The sequence below is a fragment of the Natator depressus genome, chromosome 1 (assembly GCF_965152275.1).
Source record: "Natator depressus isolate rNatDep1 chromosome 1, rNatDep2.hap1, whole genome shotgun sequence".
Lineage (NCBI taxonomy): Eukaryota > Metazoa > Chordata > Testudines > Cheloniidae > Natator > Natator depressus.
The window spans coordinates 44,057,203-44,077,155 of record NC_134234.1 but is presented as its reverse complement, the minus strand read 5'-3'; the positions used below and the strand labels follow the sequence as shown (position 1 = coordinate 44,077,155).

General features: G+C 43.9%; 1 protein-coding gene across 1 annotated transcript in view; it reads left to right on the top strand.

Moving 5' to 3' along the window:
• The first annotated feature begins 5,949 nt into the window (after positions 1–5,949).
• The window catches only part of ATP8A2 (ATPase phospholipid transporting 8A2), a 674,656-nt gene continuing 660,652 nt past the window's right edge, over positions 5,950–19,953 (top strand). The window contains exon 1 of the mRNA XM_074958618.1: positions 5,950–6,080. Within this exon, the coding sequence (XP_074814719.1) occupies positions 6,005–6,080 (76 nt within the window). The 5' untranslated portion in view covers positions 5,950–6,004. The remainder of the gene's footprint in view (positions 6,081–19,953) is intronic.

Below are 19,953 nucleotides of genomic sequence, written 5' to 3'. Positions count from 1 at the left end.
CTGCTTTGCACTCCCTTTGCACTGGTGTTGATGACAACACAACATACAAGGCAGTCTCACACTTGTATTTCCTGCATTTTAATAGAGGTCTAAGAAAATGACTGGAAATGGTGAAAACACATCTAATACACAATAATTATCTAACAAAATCCAAATCTACTTTGAAACTTATGCTTTTACTTAAATTCTTCAATTATTTAGCCCCTTTCTTTTTTGTTTCAGGTAATTAATTTTTTGTTCAGTACTACTCAGTCCTTATGCTTTTCAACATTCCAAGTTTATATCTCATATTACTTATAAAACAGATGTTAAAACAAGCCATTAACACTCTTCAGAACATAAACATTTAAAAAATAAAATTATATGCACAATTCAGAATCCTGCCACCTAGAGGGCATCTCCTGCAGTTCTTATTCAGTATTATGTATAGCTCTCTGCCTAAACCATTTCTAAGGGCTTGTCTACACATGGAGTTATTTAAGAGTAGCTAGTGTGCTTTAAATTCATCTCCCATCTTAATCCAAAGTAACCTTCTTGTGTACACAAGCCCTGATAGTCACCACCACAGTATCTAAGGCCCTGACTACACTAGAAAAAATAGTACCAGTTATTCAACAGTGGTGTGGTTGCACTGTTCAAGTGTTAGAGTAGAAAGGGGTCAGAGTTTTGGTGGGGGTGTTTTCATCATGTCATGAAAACTTGCAGTTCAACTGTTTTTCAATAATGTATTGTTAAGCATTTTCCCCTGCTTTTTATTTATTTAATTTTTCAGTTATGCAAAATTATGGGTTTTAAGTATTTTCCCCATTTTTTATCAATTTAAATGTTCATATTTGCAGGAAATTATGGGGCATCAGACAAATATTTGATGACAGATGTTGAGATTAAAAAAATTAAACTTTATAATTGGTACAACACAAATTGTCAACATCACATATCAAAATGTACACAGTAAATATCCTTAAATCAAACTAAGTTTTCAAGCAGCATTTTTCATTTTCTATCTTTAAATTCCAGCTGTTATCAATGGAAATATTTTTTCATCAGTTTGTGTGAGTATGGTGAAATCGACATTTACTGACAATAATCTAACCCTTCCAAGCCTAATTATATATGGCTATGGATGTCATTTAATGCTCTGCCTTGGAAAATAGATCTTATAATCTAGCCATTAAAAGTGATTTTTGCAAAGCATTTCTTTGTTACTGCTGACAGTAAAACAGAAAGCCTAGTGAGCCATTCATTACATTGACATAGCTTTTTTACATGAGCAGACATATTTTGAGGTTGTTATTACATTTAAATTTAACTCATGTTTTACATCTTTCTTATTGAATAGATAACTGGTATAACTGTGTGTCACATTGTCTGGAGACAGGTTTCACAGTGCGTCACGGAGTCCCCGGGCGATGGTCTGGAGCTGCTCCCTATGAAGCCAGTCAGGACTCTGGTGAAGTCTCCTCTCTGCGAGCAGACTGTCTTCAGGGCAAAAAGCTCACACAGCTTCCACCTTCCTGCGTCTGACCTTGGAGCATTCAGCATCCTCTGACCCTCCGTGCGCTTCCCACAGCAAGTCTGCCCAGGCAGAGTCCTGGGGAAGCCAGAGGGTCCTGCACCCCAGCTTTGCAGTCAGAGGTGACTCTTAGCCAGCCAGTAAAACAGAAGTTTATTAGATGACAGGAACATGGTCTAAAATAGAGCTTGTAGGTGCAGAGAACAGGACCACTCAGCCAGGTCCATTTTGGGGGGCAGTAAGCCAGACAACCACATCTGCACTTCACTTCACATTCCCAGCCAGCCCAAACTGACTCACCCTCCACTCCCTCCTCCTCTGGGCTTTGTCCCTTTCCCAGGCCAGGAGGTCACCTGATTCCTTTGTTCTCCAACCCTTTAGCTATCACCTTGCAGGGGGGAAGGGTCCAGGCCATCAGTTGCCAGAAGACAGAGTGTCGGCCATTTATGTAAACTGGCCCTTTGCTCTGTAACAATTACACCCCCTTATCCCACCACCTAGAGACTTAAGAAATGCATATGGGAAACTGAGGCACCCCTACAGTATTCAGAGGAAACATTAAGAACAGTCCCACCTCGTCACAGAGTGGTAGCCGTGTTAGTGTGTATCAGCAGAAAGAACGAGGAGTACTTGTGGCACCTTAGAGACTAACAAATTTATTTGAGTATAAGCTTTCGTGGGCTAAAGCTCACTTCATCAGATGCATGCAGTGGAAAAAATAGTAGGAAGATATATATATATATATATATATATATATATACAGAGAACATGAAAAAATGGGGGTTGCCATACCAACTCTTAACGAGACCAATCGATTAAGGTGGGCTATTATCAGCAGGAGATAAAAAAAACCTTTTGTCGTGATAATCAGGATGGCCCATTTCAAACAGTTGACAAGAAGGTGTGAGTAACAGTAGGGGGAAAATTAGCATGGGGAAATAGTTTTTAGTTAGTGTAATGACTCATCCACTTCCAGTCTTTATTCAAGCCTAATTTAATGGTGTCCAGTTTTCAGATGAATTCCAGTTCTGCTGTTTCTCATTGGAGTCTGTTTTTGAAGGGTTTTTTTTTTTTGAATAATTGCGACTTTTAGGTCTGTAATTGAGTGTCCAGGGAGGTTGAAGTGTTCTCCGACTGGTTTTTGAATGTTATAATTCTTGACGTCTGATTTGTGTCCATTTATTCTTTTGCATAGAGACTGACCAGTTTGGCCAATGTACATGGCAGAGGGGCATTGCTGGCACATGATTACATATATCACATTGGTAGACGTGCAGGTGAACGAGCCTCTGATAGTGTGGCTGGTGTGTTTAGGTCCTATGATGGTGTCCCCTGAATAGATATGTGGACAGAATTGGCAATGGGCTTTGTTGCAAGGATAGGTTCCTGGGTTAGTGGTTTTGTTGTGTGGTGTGTGGTTGCTGGTGAGTATTTGCTTCAGGTTGGGGAGCTGTCTGTAAGAGAGGACCTGCACATCTACCAATGTGATACATGCCATCATGTGCCAGAAATGCCCCTCTGCCATGTACATTGGCCAAACCGGACAGTCTCTACACCTCTTTATGGGTGTGAGAGGCAATTAGCATAGTCTTAGTATACTTAATATTTATTATAGTAGTGTCCCACAATGGCCCATTTAGTTTTAATAGGCCTTCTTGATGGTTAGACGATCCCTTCTGACTGGGTTCAAAAGTTCAGAGCAACCTTTTTTTACAGTCATAAAGCAAAACAAGTAAATATTACCTTATAGCTTGTGATAAAGATGTTGTAAGTGAGACTAATGCACGCATCAACTTACAAGCATTTCATAGTCTAAACATGTTATAAGTTCAATACCTGTTTTAACCATACTAACACACAGGTGACCTGGACTGGTTTCCAGCAATGAATTTGTCAATATTCAGCTGAGGCCTAAAGCCTTGGCAAGAGTTGGCACCAGGTCTGCCAGCATCACACTGTGTATTTCGCAAAATTCAAAGAATTGCAGCATACGATCTAGCAACCATATAACTCAATTCATGTAGCTCCCCTCTTGCGTTTCCCCTTATTTGTATATGTAATTAATAATTTCTACCTGTTAAATTTAACCTTGTCCCTAAGCATTGTCCCTATTTTCTTTCAGGTTTCCCAGGCATAGATTCCTAGTCTTCCATTGTTTCACCTTTATTATACTCACAATACTTTTCTCCACATGCCTATTCTTCATTATTCAAAAATTATCTGAAATGTCTTGGTTCGACTGCTGATGAACACTTGAGTCCATTGAAAAAGTTCCGTTGATTTCAATGGGCTTTGAACAGGTCCTAAATAAAAAATTAAAAAGACACCGAAGTTTCCAAATGTTTGTCTCTTTTTTTTGTCTCCATCATTTAGTTCAAATGTGGTGTTTCTGTTTTTCCATTTCCACTACAACTCGCATACTACCATAGTAGCATACCTTCTTTGTTTCAAGCTTCAAGACAAGATCAGTCTCACAGCTACAAATAACTGTGAGATTGATATATTGTGGAATCAAAGATCTCCATAGGTGTAGACAAATCTATGAGGAGTTTACTGGATCATTTGAGAGACTGCATTTGGTGTATGTATATATTAGTGTTTCTGTGTATGGCTCTAACATTTTACTTATGCCCAGAAATTGCATACCTTTGGGCAAGTCCACCATCAGTGTATAAAAATTCCATGTTCCTCCAAATGAGACCATAGCTATTTTATACATTTGTTTAAGTTTAACAAAATATACCTCCAATAAACAATCTTGAAGTAATTTTCTCTAGGATGCTACAGTAAATGCTGCCTTTTTGACCTCTTTAAAGTGGGTGATGAATGATTTGACAGGCACTTCTTTACTCCAATATATCCTTTTCAGCATGCTGTTTTTGAGCTCACCCATGTAACTGAGAGTGAAATTTGGCCCTGCAATGTAGAGTCTGTTGAAAACTGCTACTGACAGTCACTATCTCTTAGAATTGAGGAGAGGGAAGCCATCCAATGGGAGTTATGTGGGTTCAGAGCCACTCAAAATCAGGCTAGTGATCAGGTGACTAAATATGAATTGAGGTGCCTAGTTTAAAAATTTTGGCTGAAGTGACTTTGTTTTTTATTTTCCTCCTAGCCTTGGCTATCTTTGGTACCTCTGTGCTGTAAACATTTGCACAACATACTGAAGAAATAAAATGTTATGTACTGTAAAAGGTAAGCAATATTAGGATTAATATTTTTCTTAATTTACTTATCCTTGATTTACTTGGTGGTTACATCTATGTAAGAACTACATATTTTGGATAAACTCTGTTTATAAACTGGAAGGAGGTGTGCAGTTTGCTGCACAGGAGAAGGATGGTTTCTGAATGACTGAAGGTACATTCTTAGGAGTCAGGAGATCTGGGTCCTAGGCCTGGCTTTGCTGTAGACTTTCCTGTACAATCTAGGGCCAATCACTTATTTCTGTGTGGGAATAATTCTCCATTGAATTGAACCTTGTGCAAATTAAGTTGTAAGTCGATATGAGATCACAACAGTAGTACTTTGCTCAAGCATAAATGGCTACCTGAGGTGCAAGGCAGTAGAGAATCAGTCAGATTCCTCTGTACTATCTATGAAATAGGCCAGTAATGTATACATACCTCCCTGTATTGCTGTGAAGCATTAGATTCTTCTACCATGGTGATGAGTGCAATAACTGGGTATTTTTACAAAGCATCCTGAGCTTCTTGTGACAGGTGCTATACATTATTTTTATTAATAGCAATAGCATGGGTAGTTAAGAATTGGCTCTATATCGTGCCTTCGATTTTTCCACAATGCTCCTGTTGCCTTGAGTGCCTGACCTTGGTGAACAGTGTGATGTCCCTTGTGATAATGCAGCGCTCATATTTCGAAAAATAACTCTTAAAAAAAAAAAAAAGACACATGGCTTTGTTGCATTAGCTGAGTGAGTCATGCCCAGCCAAGGCTGGAGGTTCATCCAGGCACTTGATAGTTTTATCTCACTGCCAGGAGCAGGCCTCTCTCCAGGCCGGCATCCCCAGGGGGCTGCTTTCACGTTGTGATTGCCTCCTGCGCAGTGCCCAGCCACACTGTGTGTGGACAAGAGCCTTGCACCCATGTTGCCGCCCTGGTCTTGCCCCCACTGAAGTGCATGGGGACAGGATCGGGCCCAGGTTGCCAAATGGCTGTCACTGGGGGCTCCAGCCCTGACCAGAGCACGGGGCAGCCCCTGCCACCCGCTGACACTAGGCAGACACCCCCTCCCCCCCCGGCCATAACGCCCCCATGCAAAGGCATCTCTCGCCCTGCGCCCTCCTGCGGGCTCGCGGCTCCAGCTCAGCTCCCCCGCCCGAGCTCCCGTCCCGCGCAGCCGGGCCAGAGGTGGCGGCGGCAGCGGCGGCGGCGCGGCGCGCGCGTGTTGCCCGGGCCGCTGCCTTCGCCGGGGCCTGCGGCCGTCGCCCCCGCCCGGCGGCGCGTGTCCCCCCGCGCGGCGGCAGCATCATGCCGAGCAGGGCTGGCCTGGGCAAGGCGCTGAGGATGTCTCTGCAGAGGAAGTCCAGGATCCATTCCGCGGCTGGTAAGGGAGGAGGGGCGGGGGCGCGAGGATGCCCCGCCGCCTGGGGGTGGGGGGGGGGAGGTCTGGCGGATGAGGGGGAACCTCCGCCTGTTACCTACCCCCGACCGTCGCGCAGCAGCCGCCTTGTTCTCTTTCTCTTGGCCGCGGGGGGGTGGGGGGGTTGTTGTTAATACCCTGCAGCTTGACGTTAGCTGTCAAGCTAATTTATAGCAGTTGCCAATTTAATGACACACAGTAGCAGCGGGAATCCTGTTCAGGCTTAGACACCCCCCCCCCCGCCGCCCAGGGCAGCCAATGAGCGCATTGATTCGGGGTACAATCATCTCCCCTATTGCTGGCGGAAAGGATGGGAGAAGCCACAGTTCTCTCCGCAGCAGCGGTTTCGCGGTGTGCTTTTGATGCCGTCTCCCGGCTGGGTGCCTTTGTTTGCTCTGATGCAGTGTTGTTGCATATGGGACTTGTGCAAGGGCTTGCTGCAGTCTGCAGAGCTACGAGCAGGTCACAGCGCTGCAGGGTTCGGGTGGGTGTGTAATAGCCTCCCTGCTGCACACGGTATGAACACACACACACACTCCAATAGATCCGCACAACACACAAATACACACTCAACACAAGACAATACACTGGCTCTGCCATACCGAGAACATGTAATCGTACATCCAAAATCACACAAACAACACATAGAATATCAAGGTTGGAAGGGACCTCAGGAGGTCATCTAGTCCAACCCCCTGCTCAAAGCAGGACCAATCCCCAATTTTTGCCCCAGATCCCTAAATGCCCCCCTCAAGGATTGAACCCAAAACCCTGGGTTTAGCAGGCTAATGCTCAAACCACTGAACTATCCCTCCCCTGGAAATCTGCACCAACACACCAAGACAAAGTCTACGCAAACATACACATGATGCTTATGAGCTTTGGTAACCTGAATTGTCTTTCATAACGATGATCCCTCCCCATGTACGCTATGAAGCGTGAGTTAAGCAGTGAGTGTGGAGAATCTGGGGCTCATAGAAAGGATGCTGCCCTTTAGACATAGCATAGCTAAGGACATGTTCTCTAGGTTCAGAAGCTGTGTAACCAGTGCCCCCCTCTGTTTTTGATGGTTTGTTTTAGGCAGAGGAATTCCTTATGCGCTTATAAAATTTTTATTTCCTGTAGTGGGGGGTGGGGAGGGGATGAGGTAAGTATTCTTTTTACTGGAGATAAACCAGCAAGCACATTCATAAGTGAATGTGCTTGCACTGAAACTCTGATCATGATTGGAGAAATCTTAATGCAGGCACTGGTCAATAAAGGGACAGTAGAAAGAAGAGGAGTACTTGTGGCACCTTAGAGACTAACAAATTTATTTGAACATAAGCTTTCCTGAGCTACAGCTCACTTAGTAGTTACTGGAACTTCACTTGTGCCTTCACTTGCATACGATGAAAGTCAACTTTATTGCAATATGCCATTTGATATAACTGTAGGATTGCCTAGGGGTGGATTATAAAATTTCCTAAAATGTCCATGTAGGTGAATTCCTTTAATCTGCTTCATAAGAAAGTAGAGGAAACTAGAATAATTTGGGGTGAAATCCTGGCTCCACTGAATCCCCGATGAAAAGGTTCCCATTCTGATCTCACTTATTCCAGTCTTACTGTATTATATACCTTCAATAGCCTCAGCGGAGGTACTTCTGATTTAATCCTTGTTTACACCCAGGTTTAAACTGGTGCAACTTTTATGTCTGGACAAGGCTTTACACTGGTGTGAGAGCGGAATTAGGCCTTGTCTGCAGAGTTTTGTTCACAAAAGTCAGCTTTCACCGACAAAACAGTGGAGGTGTACACACTACAATGCTTTCGCCTTTGACAAAAGTCTCTTCCTTTGCGGATATAATAAAACCACCTCAGGGAGAGGTGTAGAGCTTTTTGTGGGAAAGTTAGATAGACAAAGTGTCAGTGTAGACACTGTGCTTGGTTATGTTGCTGTAAATGACCTCCAGGAGATGTGCCACAATGCCAATCCTGACCGCTCTGGTCAGCAATTCGAACTCCGCTGCGCTGCACCCAGGTCGCAAGCATCCGCCCCATCCCTTTTAAAGGACAGGAAATTTTTGAAATTCCACTTTGTTTCCTTGGCGTGGAGGGCTCATTCCCACATTTTCCCACGGCAACTCCACACAGGAAATGCTCTCCCATTTGGATCTCACCTGAGTTGTTGGAGCTGCTCGCTCTGTGGGGAGTGGAGGCTGTGCAGTTCCAACTCCGCTCCAGCTGTAGGAACTTCAGTACCTATGGTCAGATTTCTCGTGGCATGTTGGATAAGGGCTATGAATGGGACACGCATCAGTGCCGTGTGAAGATAAAGGAGCTGAGGCAGGCATACCAGAAGACAAGGGAGTCAAACCGTAGCTCTGATGCTGCATCAAAGACCTGCCACTTCTATAAGGAGCTGGATGCCATCCTTAGTGGCAACTCCACCTCCACTGCCAAGAGCCCCAGGGATACTTCAGGAGGGTTGGAGACAGTGGACAGCAGACTCAACCCCAAGGACAAAGTGGTGGACGAGGAAGTGGAGTTGAAGGACAAGATGGGACAGGTGACAGGGTCGTCCAGTACTGAGGCGAGCCAGGACGTCTTCTTGACCCCGGACGGTTCGAGCCAGTCCTAGCAGTCCATCTCTGGTGTGCATGATTCAGGAGAGGGGAGCTCTGGTAAGTTATCTTTTTGAGTAGATGCTGCTTGGTTATATGAGGTAGAGCTGTCCTTTGCTTTGTTTTATGCTAGAAGTGGGTTAAGGGATAGAAATGTACAAGACTAGCTGTGTTTGCCTGTGCTTCACGTTTCCCTGTGCAGCTACGCAGTGGGTCGGAACAGTTTGTTAATACACAAGATTTAATGGGAATCATCCAGAGATCTCTCTAGGACAGTGGTTCTCAAGCTGTGGGTCAGGACCCCAAGTGGGTCACAACCCCATTTTAATGGGTTTGCCAAGGCTGGTGTTGGCCCTGGGCCCCAGCAAGTCTGAAGCCCAACCCCACCGCCCAGGGCTGAAGCCCAAGCCCCACTGGCTAGGGCTAAGGTTTCATGCTCCCTGCCCAGGGCAGAAGTCCTTGGGCTTCAGCTTTGGGCCCCCCCGCCAGGGGTGGTGGGGCTCAGGCAGGCTCAGTCTTCGGTCCCCTCTCCTGGGGTCATGTAGTAATTTTTGTTATCAGAAGGGGGTTGAAGTTTTGAGAACCGCTGCTCTAGGAAACTTTCCTGGAGGTACTTGCTAATCCTCTGCCGAAGGTCCCTTGGCAGAGCTGTTTTGTTCCTGCCCCCGTTGCAGGAAACTTTCCTGCTCCAATTGGCAATCACTTGTGCAGGGCCCAAAGTGGCACAAAGGCAACCAGCATAGGGAACCGGTCTGAAGCCACACACATGCAAGAGATGTACCCTTGCATACTTGCTTATCCTCAGGAGTGAGATTTTGGCTTCAAGGACCCTTGCCCGTGGAAAATGGTGGCAGAATTTACAATTTTGTCCCTAGTCGCTTGCAGTGATCCTGTTAAAAGAACACCAAGACTCTTTTCCCCATATTGAGGCCCTCCCCCACCCGCGGCCAGACTCACCATATGTTGGGCATTTGCTGAGCTGTGTGCCTGCCAAGGGACAGTGAGAAAGAGGTGTATTTTACTATTATGATTCGATGCTGTGAGTGCAGTAACAGTCATGCTTTTGTTTATTGGTTCTTGTGTTTCTGCAGATATGGCCTTCAGGGAAACCCCCTACACACTGATGGAGCTTGTCTGCCACATAAGGAAGTGACCGAGGTGGAACAAGGAAGACACATTTCAGGAGCTGCCCCAATCCTCTGATGAGGCGAAACAAGAACACGGGGTGTGAGAGAGACAGTTAATGAAAATTTTAAAATAGATAGGCAGGAGAGGAAGGAGAGCCAGAAGCAAATTTTAGTGGGCCAGGAGCAGATGATAAAAGTGATGGAGGAGGAAACAGAGATGTTGAAGTCCCTAATCATGCTGCAGGCAGAATACATGAGTTCTCACCCCCACCGCCCATCCAGAACGGCTTGCCATGCCCTCCCCAAACTCCTCCCACACATTCCTTGCAGCTTCCCATCCTGTCCCAGTACCCCGTTTACTCCACCCCTTCGGACAGCTTCCAGAATGCTAGCTGGAGTTACACACAGCTATGGGAGACTCCATCAGGAGAGTGCCCTTCACTGTTATCTCCCTTTCCAGCAAGCATTTTCTGTGTGTTGTTAATTGGTATTTAATAAAAAATACTCTCTGAAAGATGATAATCAATCTTTATTTGTCTCCTACACACGGTGGTTGCTGCTGGAATTAATACACAGTGGTGATTGGTACATTTGCAGACTACAAATCACAGGAAGCAATCATCAAAATTTTCATGCAAGGCAGCAAGTTAACAAATCACAGGAGAAGGCTTTATAGAAAGACACATGACTGGAGCTCATTGTCCAATTTATTTAAGTCATGCTGGACCCTATCCCTTTCCTACCCTACCCTACCTGATCATCATACTGCATGATCAGCCACATTGTGTTCATAACAGTAACCACAACAGTAGAAAGCAGTGCAGGATCCATCCTTTCAGGCAGAGACAGTGGGCGCATAGTAACATGAAACGTAGTCCGAAGCCCATGGAATGATGAGACAGAAAAAACTGCATCATGGGACATTGAGCCCACACCCATGATGCTCTGTGATCCACTCTGCCTTCTCACAACTCCTAGCTGCAGAAGGTGGCGAGTTGCACAGTGGGATAGCTACTAACCAGGCGCTACTCTCGCTGTCAGTGCTGGAGCACCAACTGTGGACGCTCTCGACGGACAGAAGAAGCGTTCTGTGAACAGCACAAGTGATGTAATTATACCAGTTTTTGATTGTTGGCGTAACCTGCATCGACAAAACTCTGTAGTGTAGACAAGGCCTTAGATGCTATTTAGAAAAGTGACACAAAGGTTGCTTGCTGAAGAGCTACAAAGTGTTACTATCATAATTGCTTGGTGAACGGGTCAATGACTTTTTATTTTGAGTATTTATCTGGAGGATGACAGAAAACTTTGAATAGTCACATGCATCACTTTTTCACTAAATGGACTAGACAATTTGCCCAGGAAAAGTTAACTATGCTGAATGGAACCAGCTATGCATTTTCACAGTCAGGAACTGTCTGAGGCTACACACAGTCAGGATCAATTGAATTTCAAAGTTGTTTGTGTGATGGCATTGCAAAATGCAGGGACCCTTTCAGAAGCGATGGGATGTGTGTGTGGGTGTATCTTTTTGAATATATGGTCTGGATCTGGTAACCCTGTCTTGATCCATTGCTATTCACACTTTCCGTAGTTACCACATTTCAGACCTTTTCCCTCTCACAGTTCAGCTCTGATAACAGAACGTTTCCAACCTAAAAAGCACTGATTTTTATTTGCCTGTTGGTAAAAATTTAGCCCCATTTATTTTCATGCGGACTTTTCTTATTTTAATGTAAGCGGGGGAATAGTCCCGCTATTGTGGGGAACTTTCCTGGCTTCTGCATTACCCCGGTGAAGTGGGCTAGTGAAAGGATCTGAGTCCTCGCTCCCATTTCCTTTACCCAGTGGCCTCCCTGCCCTTGAAGTCTCCCCTTCCACTCTCCTGTCTGGCAGAGTCCTCTTAACCCCAACAAGGCTGGGCCCAGGATTCCTGGGGGGCTTGACCTCCAACCCTGCTGTGGTCACCTAGGATAGGGGTTAGGGTGTCCCCACTCCAGGGTACTCTCTCTGCACTGGGCACTTCACTGACCATTACATACAAGTTAAAGCAAATGCAAGTTATTTAATCAATTAATTTTAAAAAGAATAAGGGAAAATGAGAAAGGTTAAAGGAAACACATCACCCCGCTCTGTGGCAGGGAACATCACAAACCGTGTCTCTGGAATGTCCGGGCAGTTCACAGTCTGTTCCGTGTAAGTCCCAGGCCTTCTTTTCAGGCCCTGGCTGTGCTGCAGGGATGCTGTGGGTTGGACACTTGCTCTGCTGGTGGCCACACGCTCTCAGGCTCTAAGTGGTAGGACCCTTCCGCCCAGTGTCGCCCCCACCCTGTCGGGGTTACGATCCACGCCTGGCCTGCAGAGCCTCTTGGCTGAGGCATCTCCCTGTGCTGGGCCCGCTGCCCAGGGTCCCCCTCGCTCTCCCCAGCTGCTCACCGCACCAGCTCCAGACTGCTCCAGCCCCAGCTTCACCACTCTGTCTCAGCACTGCTGCTACTACTGCTCTGCCTTCAGCTCCCTGGGCTGCTTTTCTGGCCCCTCTGGCTCTGGTTGCTGCAGCTCTCCTCCCAGGGCAAGTCTGCTCTCTCTGGGCTGTGCCTCTGGCTTTGGGGCTGCAGCTCTGCTCCCAGGACTGGGTCTTCTCTCTCTGGATCTGGCACAGCTCTGCTCCCCAGCTCAGCTCGGGCCCCTGCTTTCTCCTTAGCTCGGCCCCACTCTGCCTGACCCAGGCAAATCCAGCTCGCATGGAGGACGGGACCTCCCTGGCCTCCTGACTCCCTGATTAGTCTGCCCGCCCTGTCATTCAGGCTGACCTGGAGCATTGGCCTCTCCCCATTGTTCCTGGGGACTGTCAGTCTCAAGGTCCTGATTTTCCATAGACCCTTCCCCCTTTTTAGTACTGGGAGCTAGCCAACCAAAACACCCTCACTGAATGTTAATAAGGGGGCAGCAGTCCCGTTACATTAAGGAGTTAACTTTTTGTCTAGAATATTCTCATTTTGATTCTTACAGACCGTAAAGTATTCTCTCTTGTTTTGAGTGTTTCAGTGACTTATAGCTGGACAGTGTGAAGCAAGTACATGTACTTTGAATAAATAGAAGGTGCCCTACTACACTAAATTGAAAAGACTTGTAGTGTGTCTAGTCATTTGCACCTGTGCTAAGTGGTGTAAAGCACAACCAATCTATTTGGTAGCAGGGGTAGCACAGATGCAAATAACTACACAGAGTGCCAGGCAGTGGAGAGTCAGGCACGAGTGCATAGCCCCTCCTGCCACTCAAACAATTAGCCCCGTTGGCCAGTTATATGCATTTCTTCATTGATTTTTTAATTTTGTTTACTTTGCATATCTAAACCCTAATTGCAATGATGCGGTACCAGTTAGATCAGATTGATTAGATTTAAATTATTCTCTAAGAAGCCTCCAACTCTTTGCTTTTGGAGCCAAAGACATCAAAAGATGTACCTCTTCCTTTCCTTCCTGGCTCCTTAAGTTCACTAAAAATAAGCCATTGTCAATAATGCACTAGATGGTTGCAAAACAGGGTTTTGGATTTTTATTTTTAGGTCAGTAAAAATGTAGAGATCAAATGGATTAAAAATATATATCCTGTTATCATCCACTGTGGTCTATCCCCACAATCTTCAGTGGGTATGACCGAAGTTGGAATGTACTCTGATAGAGAGGAAATTAGTCTTTCTTCTCAAGACTTTGAGAACTGAACTATAAATCTTGGATCTGTAGCACAAAACCATCAAGCTTACTGAAAATACTTTCTCCACTCTTCCTGAATTTCTTTTCTAAATATTTATTTCATTTGTTCATGTGAAGAATTTGGTCTTTCTTAATACCGTGGCCCAGAAACCTACTACATTCTGGTTGGTAAAGGCTGCTGCTCTTTACTTCATAAGAGAAATGCTGAGACTGATTATACTTAGATTGTAATCTCTTTTGGGCTGGCGACTATCTTTTTGTTCTGTGTTTGTACAGCATCTAGCACAGTGGGGTCCTGGTCCACGACTAGGGCTCCTAGGCACTGCCACAATATAAATAATTAACTCTAATTATGCACAAAGTTCTGCTAAATGCACATAGTAAAAGGCTGAAACAGAGAAACTTTGTTCCTCTAATTGCTTTCATTTATGGTCATTTTACAGGTTACCTGTAATTCTAGTAGGTAAAATATTTTCAGATAGGAGTGTGATATTTAGGTTGACGTTGTCCCTTTTAGGGAATGACCTCACTAATTCTTTTTATTGTGAAGATCAGCTTCAGAAATAAGCACAATGAAGTCTGAGGCTAGGTCTTACTGCAGAGGTAACAAGTTATATACACTCGACTTTACTCTTCTCGAGTCCACATAGTTTGAGTGAGAGCAGCCATATTAGGTATGTCTATACTGCTCAGTTAACCCTGGGTTTGAAGGTGCTTTAAGCCTGGGCCAGTTTATCCAGCTGGAGGTGTGGGTAGACCCCAGACTCCACTTTAATGTGAACTGGAAACCATCCACTTTGCAGTGAGTACACAGATGAAATTACTTGAGTGCTGATAGTCCTCTAATGTCCTTCCCAAAATTCCCCCTGAAGGAAGGACAAGTTCTCTTGCAATTGATACAAGATTCCTGGAGGAATCTGGCACAAAGAACCATGGGATATGCCTCTCCCCACCCCGGATGCACACAGGCAAGTGCAGAAATGGTGAGGACACAGTAATGTGGGCAGGGCTTTGCTGTGGGAGTACTCACATGTAGGCTAGACTAACCCTGGTGCCAATCACGCAAGTTAACTATGCAGTGTAGACATATCCAGTGTGAAATAACACTCTAGCACAGTGGTTCTCAACCAGGGGTATGTGTACTCCTGGGGGTACACAGAGGTTTTCCAGGGGGTACATCAATTCATCTAGCTATTTGCCTAGTTTTAGAACAGGCTACATAAAAAGCACTAGCCAAGTTGATTAAAAACTAAAATTTCATACAGACAATGACTTGTTTATACACCTCTATATACCATACACTGAAATGTAAGTACAGTATTTATATTCCAATTGATTACTTTTATAATTATATGGTAAAATGAGGAAGTAAGCAATTTTTTAGTAATAGTGTGCTGTGACACTTGTATTTTTATGTCTGATTTTGTAAGTAGTTTTTAAGTGAGGTGAAACTTGGGGGTATGCAAGACAAATCAGACTCCTGAAAGGGGTACAGTAGTTTGGAAAGGTTGAGAGCCACTGCTGTAGCAGCCCGGAGTGATTGTGTTAGCAGCTGACAGGTTGTGCTCTCTTGAGCTGTAGCCTGTATCCCCTGGTGGGCTAGCCAGCTTGAGTGAAATGCACCAGCATGCTTGAAGTAAGGATTTTTGTGTGTGGATGGGTCTCAGGTTATAACTCGAGTTAGCTGCAGCATAGACAAATCCTTACAAAGTGGGTCTGCAGGAGCACCAATGGGAGTGTGAACTTCACTGCTATTCAAGTGAACAGCTCAATGGGAATTTCCCGCATGGACTGACCACAGGAACAAGCTCCTAAAATGGTTAGCATTTTGAACTCCTAACCAAAGGCAAAGGCACTGCTTTAGTTTGTGACTGAACATTAACAGCCAGTTTTTGTGACTGCTGGGCCCAAATTTAGAGGTATGGGTTTTCCTTAGCATTGATATGAGTTACACATGCACATCCAGAGAAGAATTTGTTGTACCCACGTTGCTTACCTATCACAGTGATAGACTGAGTAGAAATAATTAGGGATGACAGATAATTTGGCAGAGATTCAAGACAAATAACACCCCCAAACGGAGGTACACATATACACGGGAGCACACATACGCTTGAGCTGTCTGGTGGCAATTATATAAGTGTTATTGAACTCTGCATCTTCTTTTTATCCATGTTTAACTGGCACATTATTTAATATGATGAGCAGCTTATTCAATCAACATCAAAGGCCTGACCCCTATTCCATTAAGATCAATGAGAGTCTTGCCTGCTTTCAGTAATAACTGATGGTAAATTAACATATATGTTGCTTATGGTGTTGTAATGGTGTACACTAGTGTCTTGTTTTATAATATCACAAAGGGTAACACAATGCAGTCCATTCTCATGCAACATGTGATCTTACACAATTGTAAACTATAAGGAGAGAAAGGCTGGTCTAGTGATTAAGGCACCCGCCTAAGACTTAGGAGAGTTGGATTCAATTCATAGTTCCACCACAGTCTTCTTTTGTGGCCGTGGGTTAGTTTTGCTGTGCTTCAGTTCCCCATCTATAAACTTGGGATTGTAGTACTTCCCTACCTCACAAGGGTGTTGTGTGGTTAAGTACATTCAAGACTATGAGGTCATCAGATACTGTGGTGGGTGCGGGGGGGGGGGGGGGAGGCTATATAAGTACCATAGATAGATAAGCATGTATCATTTCCACACAATTCTGAATAGAATATTCAGACACCTTATATAGTCCTTCCTCTGCTTTGGCTTTAGTAACTCAAATATAAACAGCCAGATGTTCCACAGTCTAAGCTTTCCCCCTAAGGTTGGCTGTTCCTAGGAATTGTTTTTCTTGCAGGACCTCTCCGTCCCAGCCCTAGTTCCTTATGTCAAGCTTGATAATTCAATGCCTTTTATAATTTGGTGAGAGCTAGCAAGGCTCACCTGCTAGTAGGACTTAAGAGTTTATCTTCATGAAGGGTTCAAGCACCTGACAGTAGGATGGTTCCAAGGAGCCCTGCATCTCTGTATAAGTACCTAGAATGTCAGCCATTTAAAACTGCCAAATAACAATTCATTTTCTGTAATGGAAAAACATTGTCTTTCCTAGAGAAAGATCTTAGCAGACTAGGAAACCGTATTAAGGAAGTTTTCATTGTAGAACTGTTGTAAGCTTTTTTGTTGTAAGCAGATATGAAAGAAGTTGTATTCACCCTGGCTGTCAATAGAGTGAGGATTTTATATGTAAAGGCCCAATGTTTCAAAAAAGCCAGTGTGCCTAATTTTTTGTGGATTTCCAGCCTCAGACATTTTGGGTTTGCTGAGCTCCTGCAACTTCCACTGGCTTCAACTGGAGTTTGGGTACTCAGTACTTTTGAAAATTTGGCCCTAAGGTGTCTCAAGTTGAGCACCCAGAAACTGCAGCACTCAGAATTAGTAACCATGTCTGACATTTCAGCTTTTACACAAGATCTTTGCACTGTAGTGAAAGTTTGCTGAGACACTATGGTCCACTCTACCAGCATAGCAGCCATTCTCAGTCCATTGAAGATGAGAATCCTCCTCCTGTGCATCTGATAAGCTGAAGAGTTTAGCTAAAACTGCACTCTGTGTAGCCTATGCAAGTTGGCACTCTTAGCCAAGTCTGTTTTCCCTTTGACCTTTCTCCTGTGAACTATCATTCCAAATGGCACTCTCCAGGTCATTTTTATTGCTGCCAACCTCCTAATATACAGTAATGTCTTAAGCTTTTAGGACAGCTGCAGTGTCACAGAAATTTGTATTTGATGTTTGTTTTTTTTCCCTGTATCATGTTGCATTGTGGCATATTTGAATTAATTTTCACTAATATGTGGTAATGCAAATGTTAGAATACCAATTACTGACAATTATCCGCAGAACTTGAACAGCGGCTGTAGTACCTTACCTCTGTGAAGGAATGGTTAATCACTCCCCTTCTCAGCAGCACTACAAATGTTGCTGAAAAGGCATTGAAAAGTCAGCTGGGTATCTCTGCAGCAGCAGTAGCTTTCTTCTCCAGGGTCAGTCATTAATTAGATCTGACCTGTCCTTTGGATCAACATATATAAAGTGTTTTCCTTTCAGTTTACAATTACTGCATAATCTATTCCTTACCTGGCTGAGCCTTTCAGAGGAATTGCAGATGATAATTTACGTGAGAGCACGAGACCGCGGAAAGCTTTAGATCAGCAGCTCTCAACTAGAGCTGGTTGAAACTTTTTGGTTTGTTTTATTGAAAAATGGCCTTTTTTCCAAGATAATTTTCTGTGAAAAATTGCTGATGTGAAGTGTTGTGCCTTTTTTTCAGTAGTTTAAGAGAAATTGTTGAAAATATCAAAATGGTTGTCAATTTTTTTTGCTTTTCTGTAAACAAAATATTGTCTAGTGATTTTGATAAGGTTTTAGTTAGTTAGAAATTGCAAAAAAAATTCACAGAAAAACTGAGAAAATATGTTTCAGCACTGCACGCTTCAATGTGAAAACAAGTTAAACGTTTTCACTTTTTTTGGTAAAACTATGTTTGGAGTTTTCAGCCAGTCCTGTTCTCAGCCTTCACCATACTGTGCCCCCCATGTCATTACAGAAAAATATTTCAGGACACCGCCTCTTACTCAGCCATCAACAAAGGGAGGGTTGTCCCCGTCCCCTGTACTTCTGTGAAAAACCCAGGGCATCGTGACCCCGCCCACCCAAGGTTGAGAACCCAGGCTTTATTTGAATCAGTAAATGTTGCCCCAGCAAGATTTTTTTTTTTTTTAAATAATGAGATCTAGTGTTTAGTTCAGGGGAATAGATGACAGGAAGCAAGTGTTCTTTTGAAGTCAGTGGCAGATCTGCCAAATGCAGCCCACCCTATCCTAAAATGTGGCTTGGGGTTGCAACTACAGGTTGAAGACAAAGCTGATCGAATACAGCTTTTATTGTTGAGGAACTCAAACAACAATATATTACTGTTAATTTCTCAGGGAAGAAGGAAACAATCATACAACATCTTTTTAAAATTCAGTGTACATATATATGCTACTTAGATGAGGCCTCTGGCTCCTAAGAAGTTTCCTAGGTGGCCCTTGGTGTTGAAGTGTAGTAGCTCCTGCCTTCAGCAATAATAACAGCTACAGCCAGAAGAACTGAGAAAAGAAAGCAGAGGTATAGCTTATGATGGATTGCTTGGACAGCTACTGAGAACAGTCTGAACACCATCAAATCATGATTGATTCAACAGCAAAAAAGCTTGTGGATTATTTTTATATTTCCATTCCTTCCCCTGCCTCCCCTCCTTCATGTACTATGTTTTCAAAAGTTTTTTTTTTTTTTTTTTTTTAAGCCCAGTTGTCAGAACATGGAAACCATTGGATCAGGATGTCACTGTGAAGTGGAGGTGAATGGGACCTTACCTCCCAAAGCAGAGTGGGGATTAATCCGTGATGTTTAAGACACTGGGTCAGATCCTTGGCCGGTGCTAACTGAGCATAGCTCCATTGACTTCAATGATCCTATGCTGATTTACACTAGCTGAGGATCTGCCCCACTGGATCTGGCTCTCATTTACATTTGTGTAAATCAGGATTAGTTCCACTGAAGTCAGTGTAAAACTGGTGTAAGGGAGACAAGAATAAAGCCCTGTAACTCTGTAGAAAAAATTGACCTGTGCAACTCTGCTTTTAAATTCCTAATCTATCGAATGCAGCTTGTTAGAGAATAATGGCTTTACTCATTCACTTTGCCTCAAATGGTAGGAGTGTTCAGGTTTTATCTCCTGCTAACTCAGTGTTCATCTACTCATTCACCTCAACCCCTCTGGAGGCACATAAATCCTATATAGTGTGCAACTGACCCCTCTAATGGTTCAGGCCTGGATCTTATGTACAAAGAGCATGTGAAACAAAAGCTATAGTGGTATTGTGTTTGTGTTCAAAGACTCCACCCCAAATCAATGCCACCTTGTGATAAGTATAAAATACAAGCAGTTTAGTGTTATTTAGGAGGAGTAACAAAGGAGAGACAGAATACCAAATACAGGTTTCAGAGTAGCAGCCGTGTTAGTCTGTATTCGCAAAAAGAACAGGAGGACTTGTGGCACCTTAGAGACTAACAAATTTATTTGAGCATAAGCTTCTGATGAAGTGAGCTGCAGCTCACGAAAGCGTACGCTCAAATAAATTTGTTAGTCTCTAAGGTGCCACAAGTCCTCCTTTTCTTAATACCAAATACAGTTACCATCATAGTTCTGAAGTGCAGATGTAGAGCCTTATGCATGATTACATAGGCATAAATCAGGTCTTACTCCAAGAGTTGTAAGGGGGTGAAGATTGTTGTGTTGTATAATCACAGCCCCTGCCTGGCATATGTCCTAGAAAAGAGCAACACATTTTT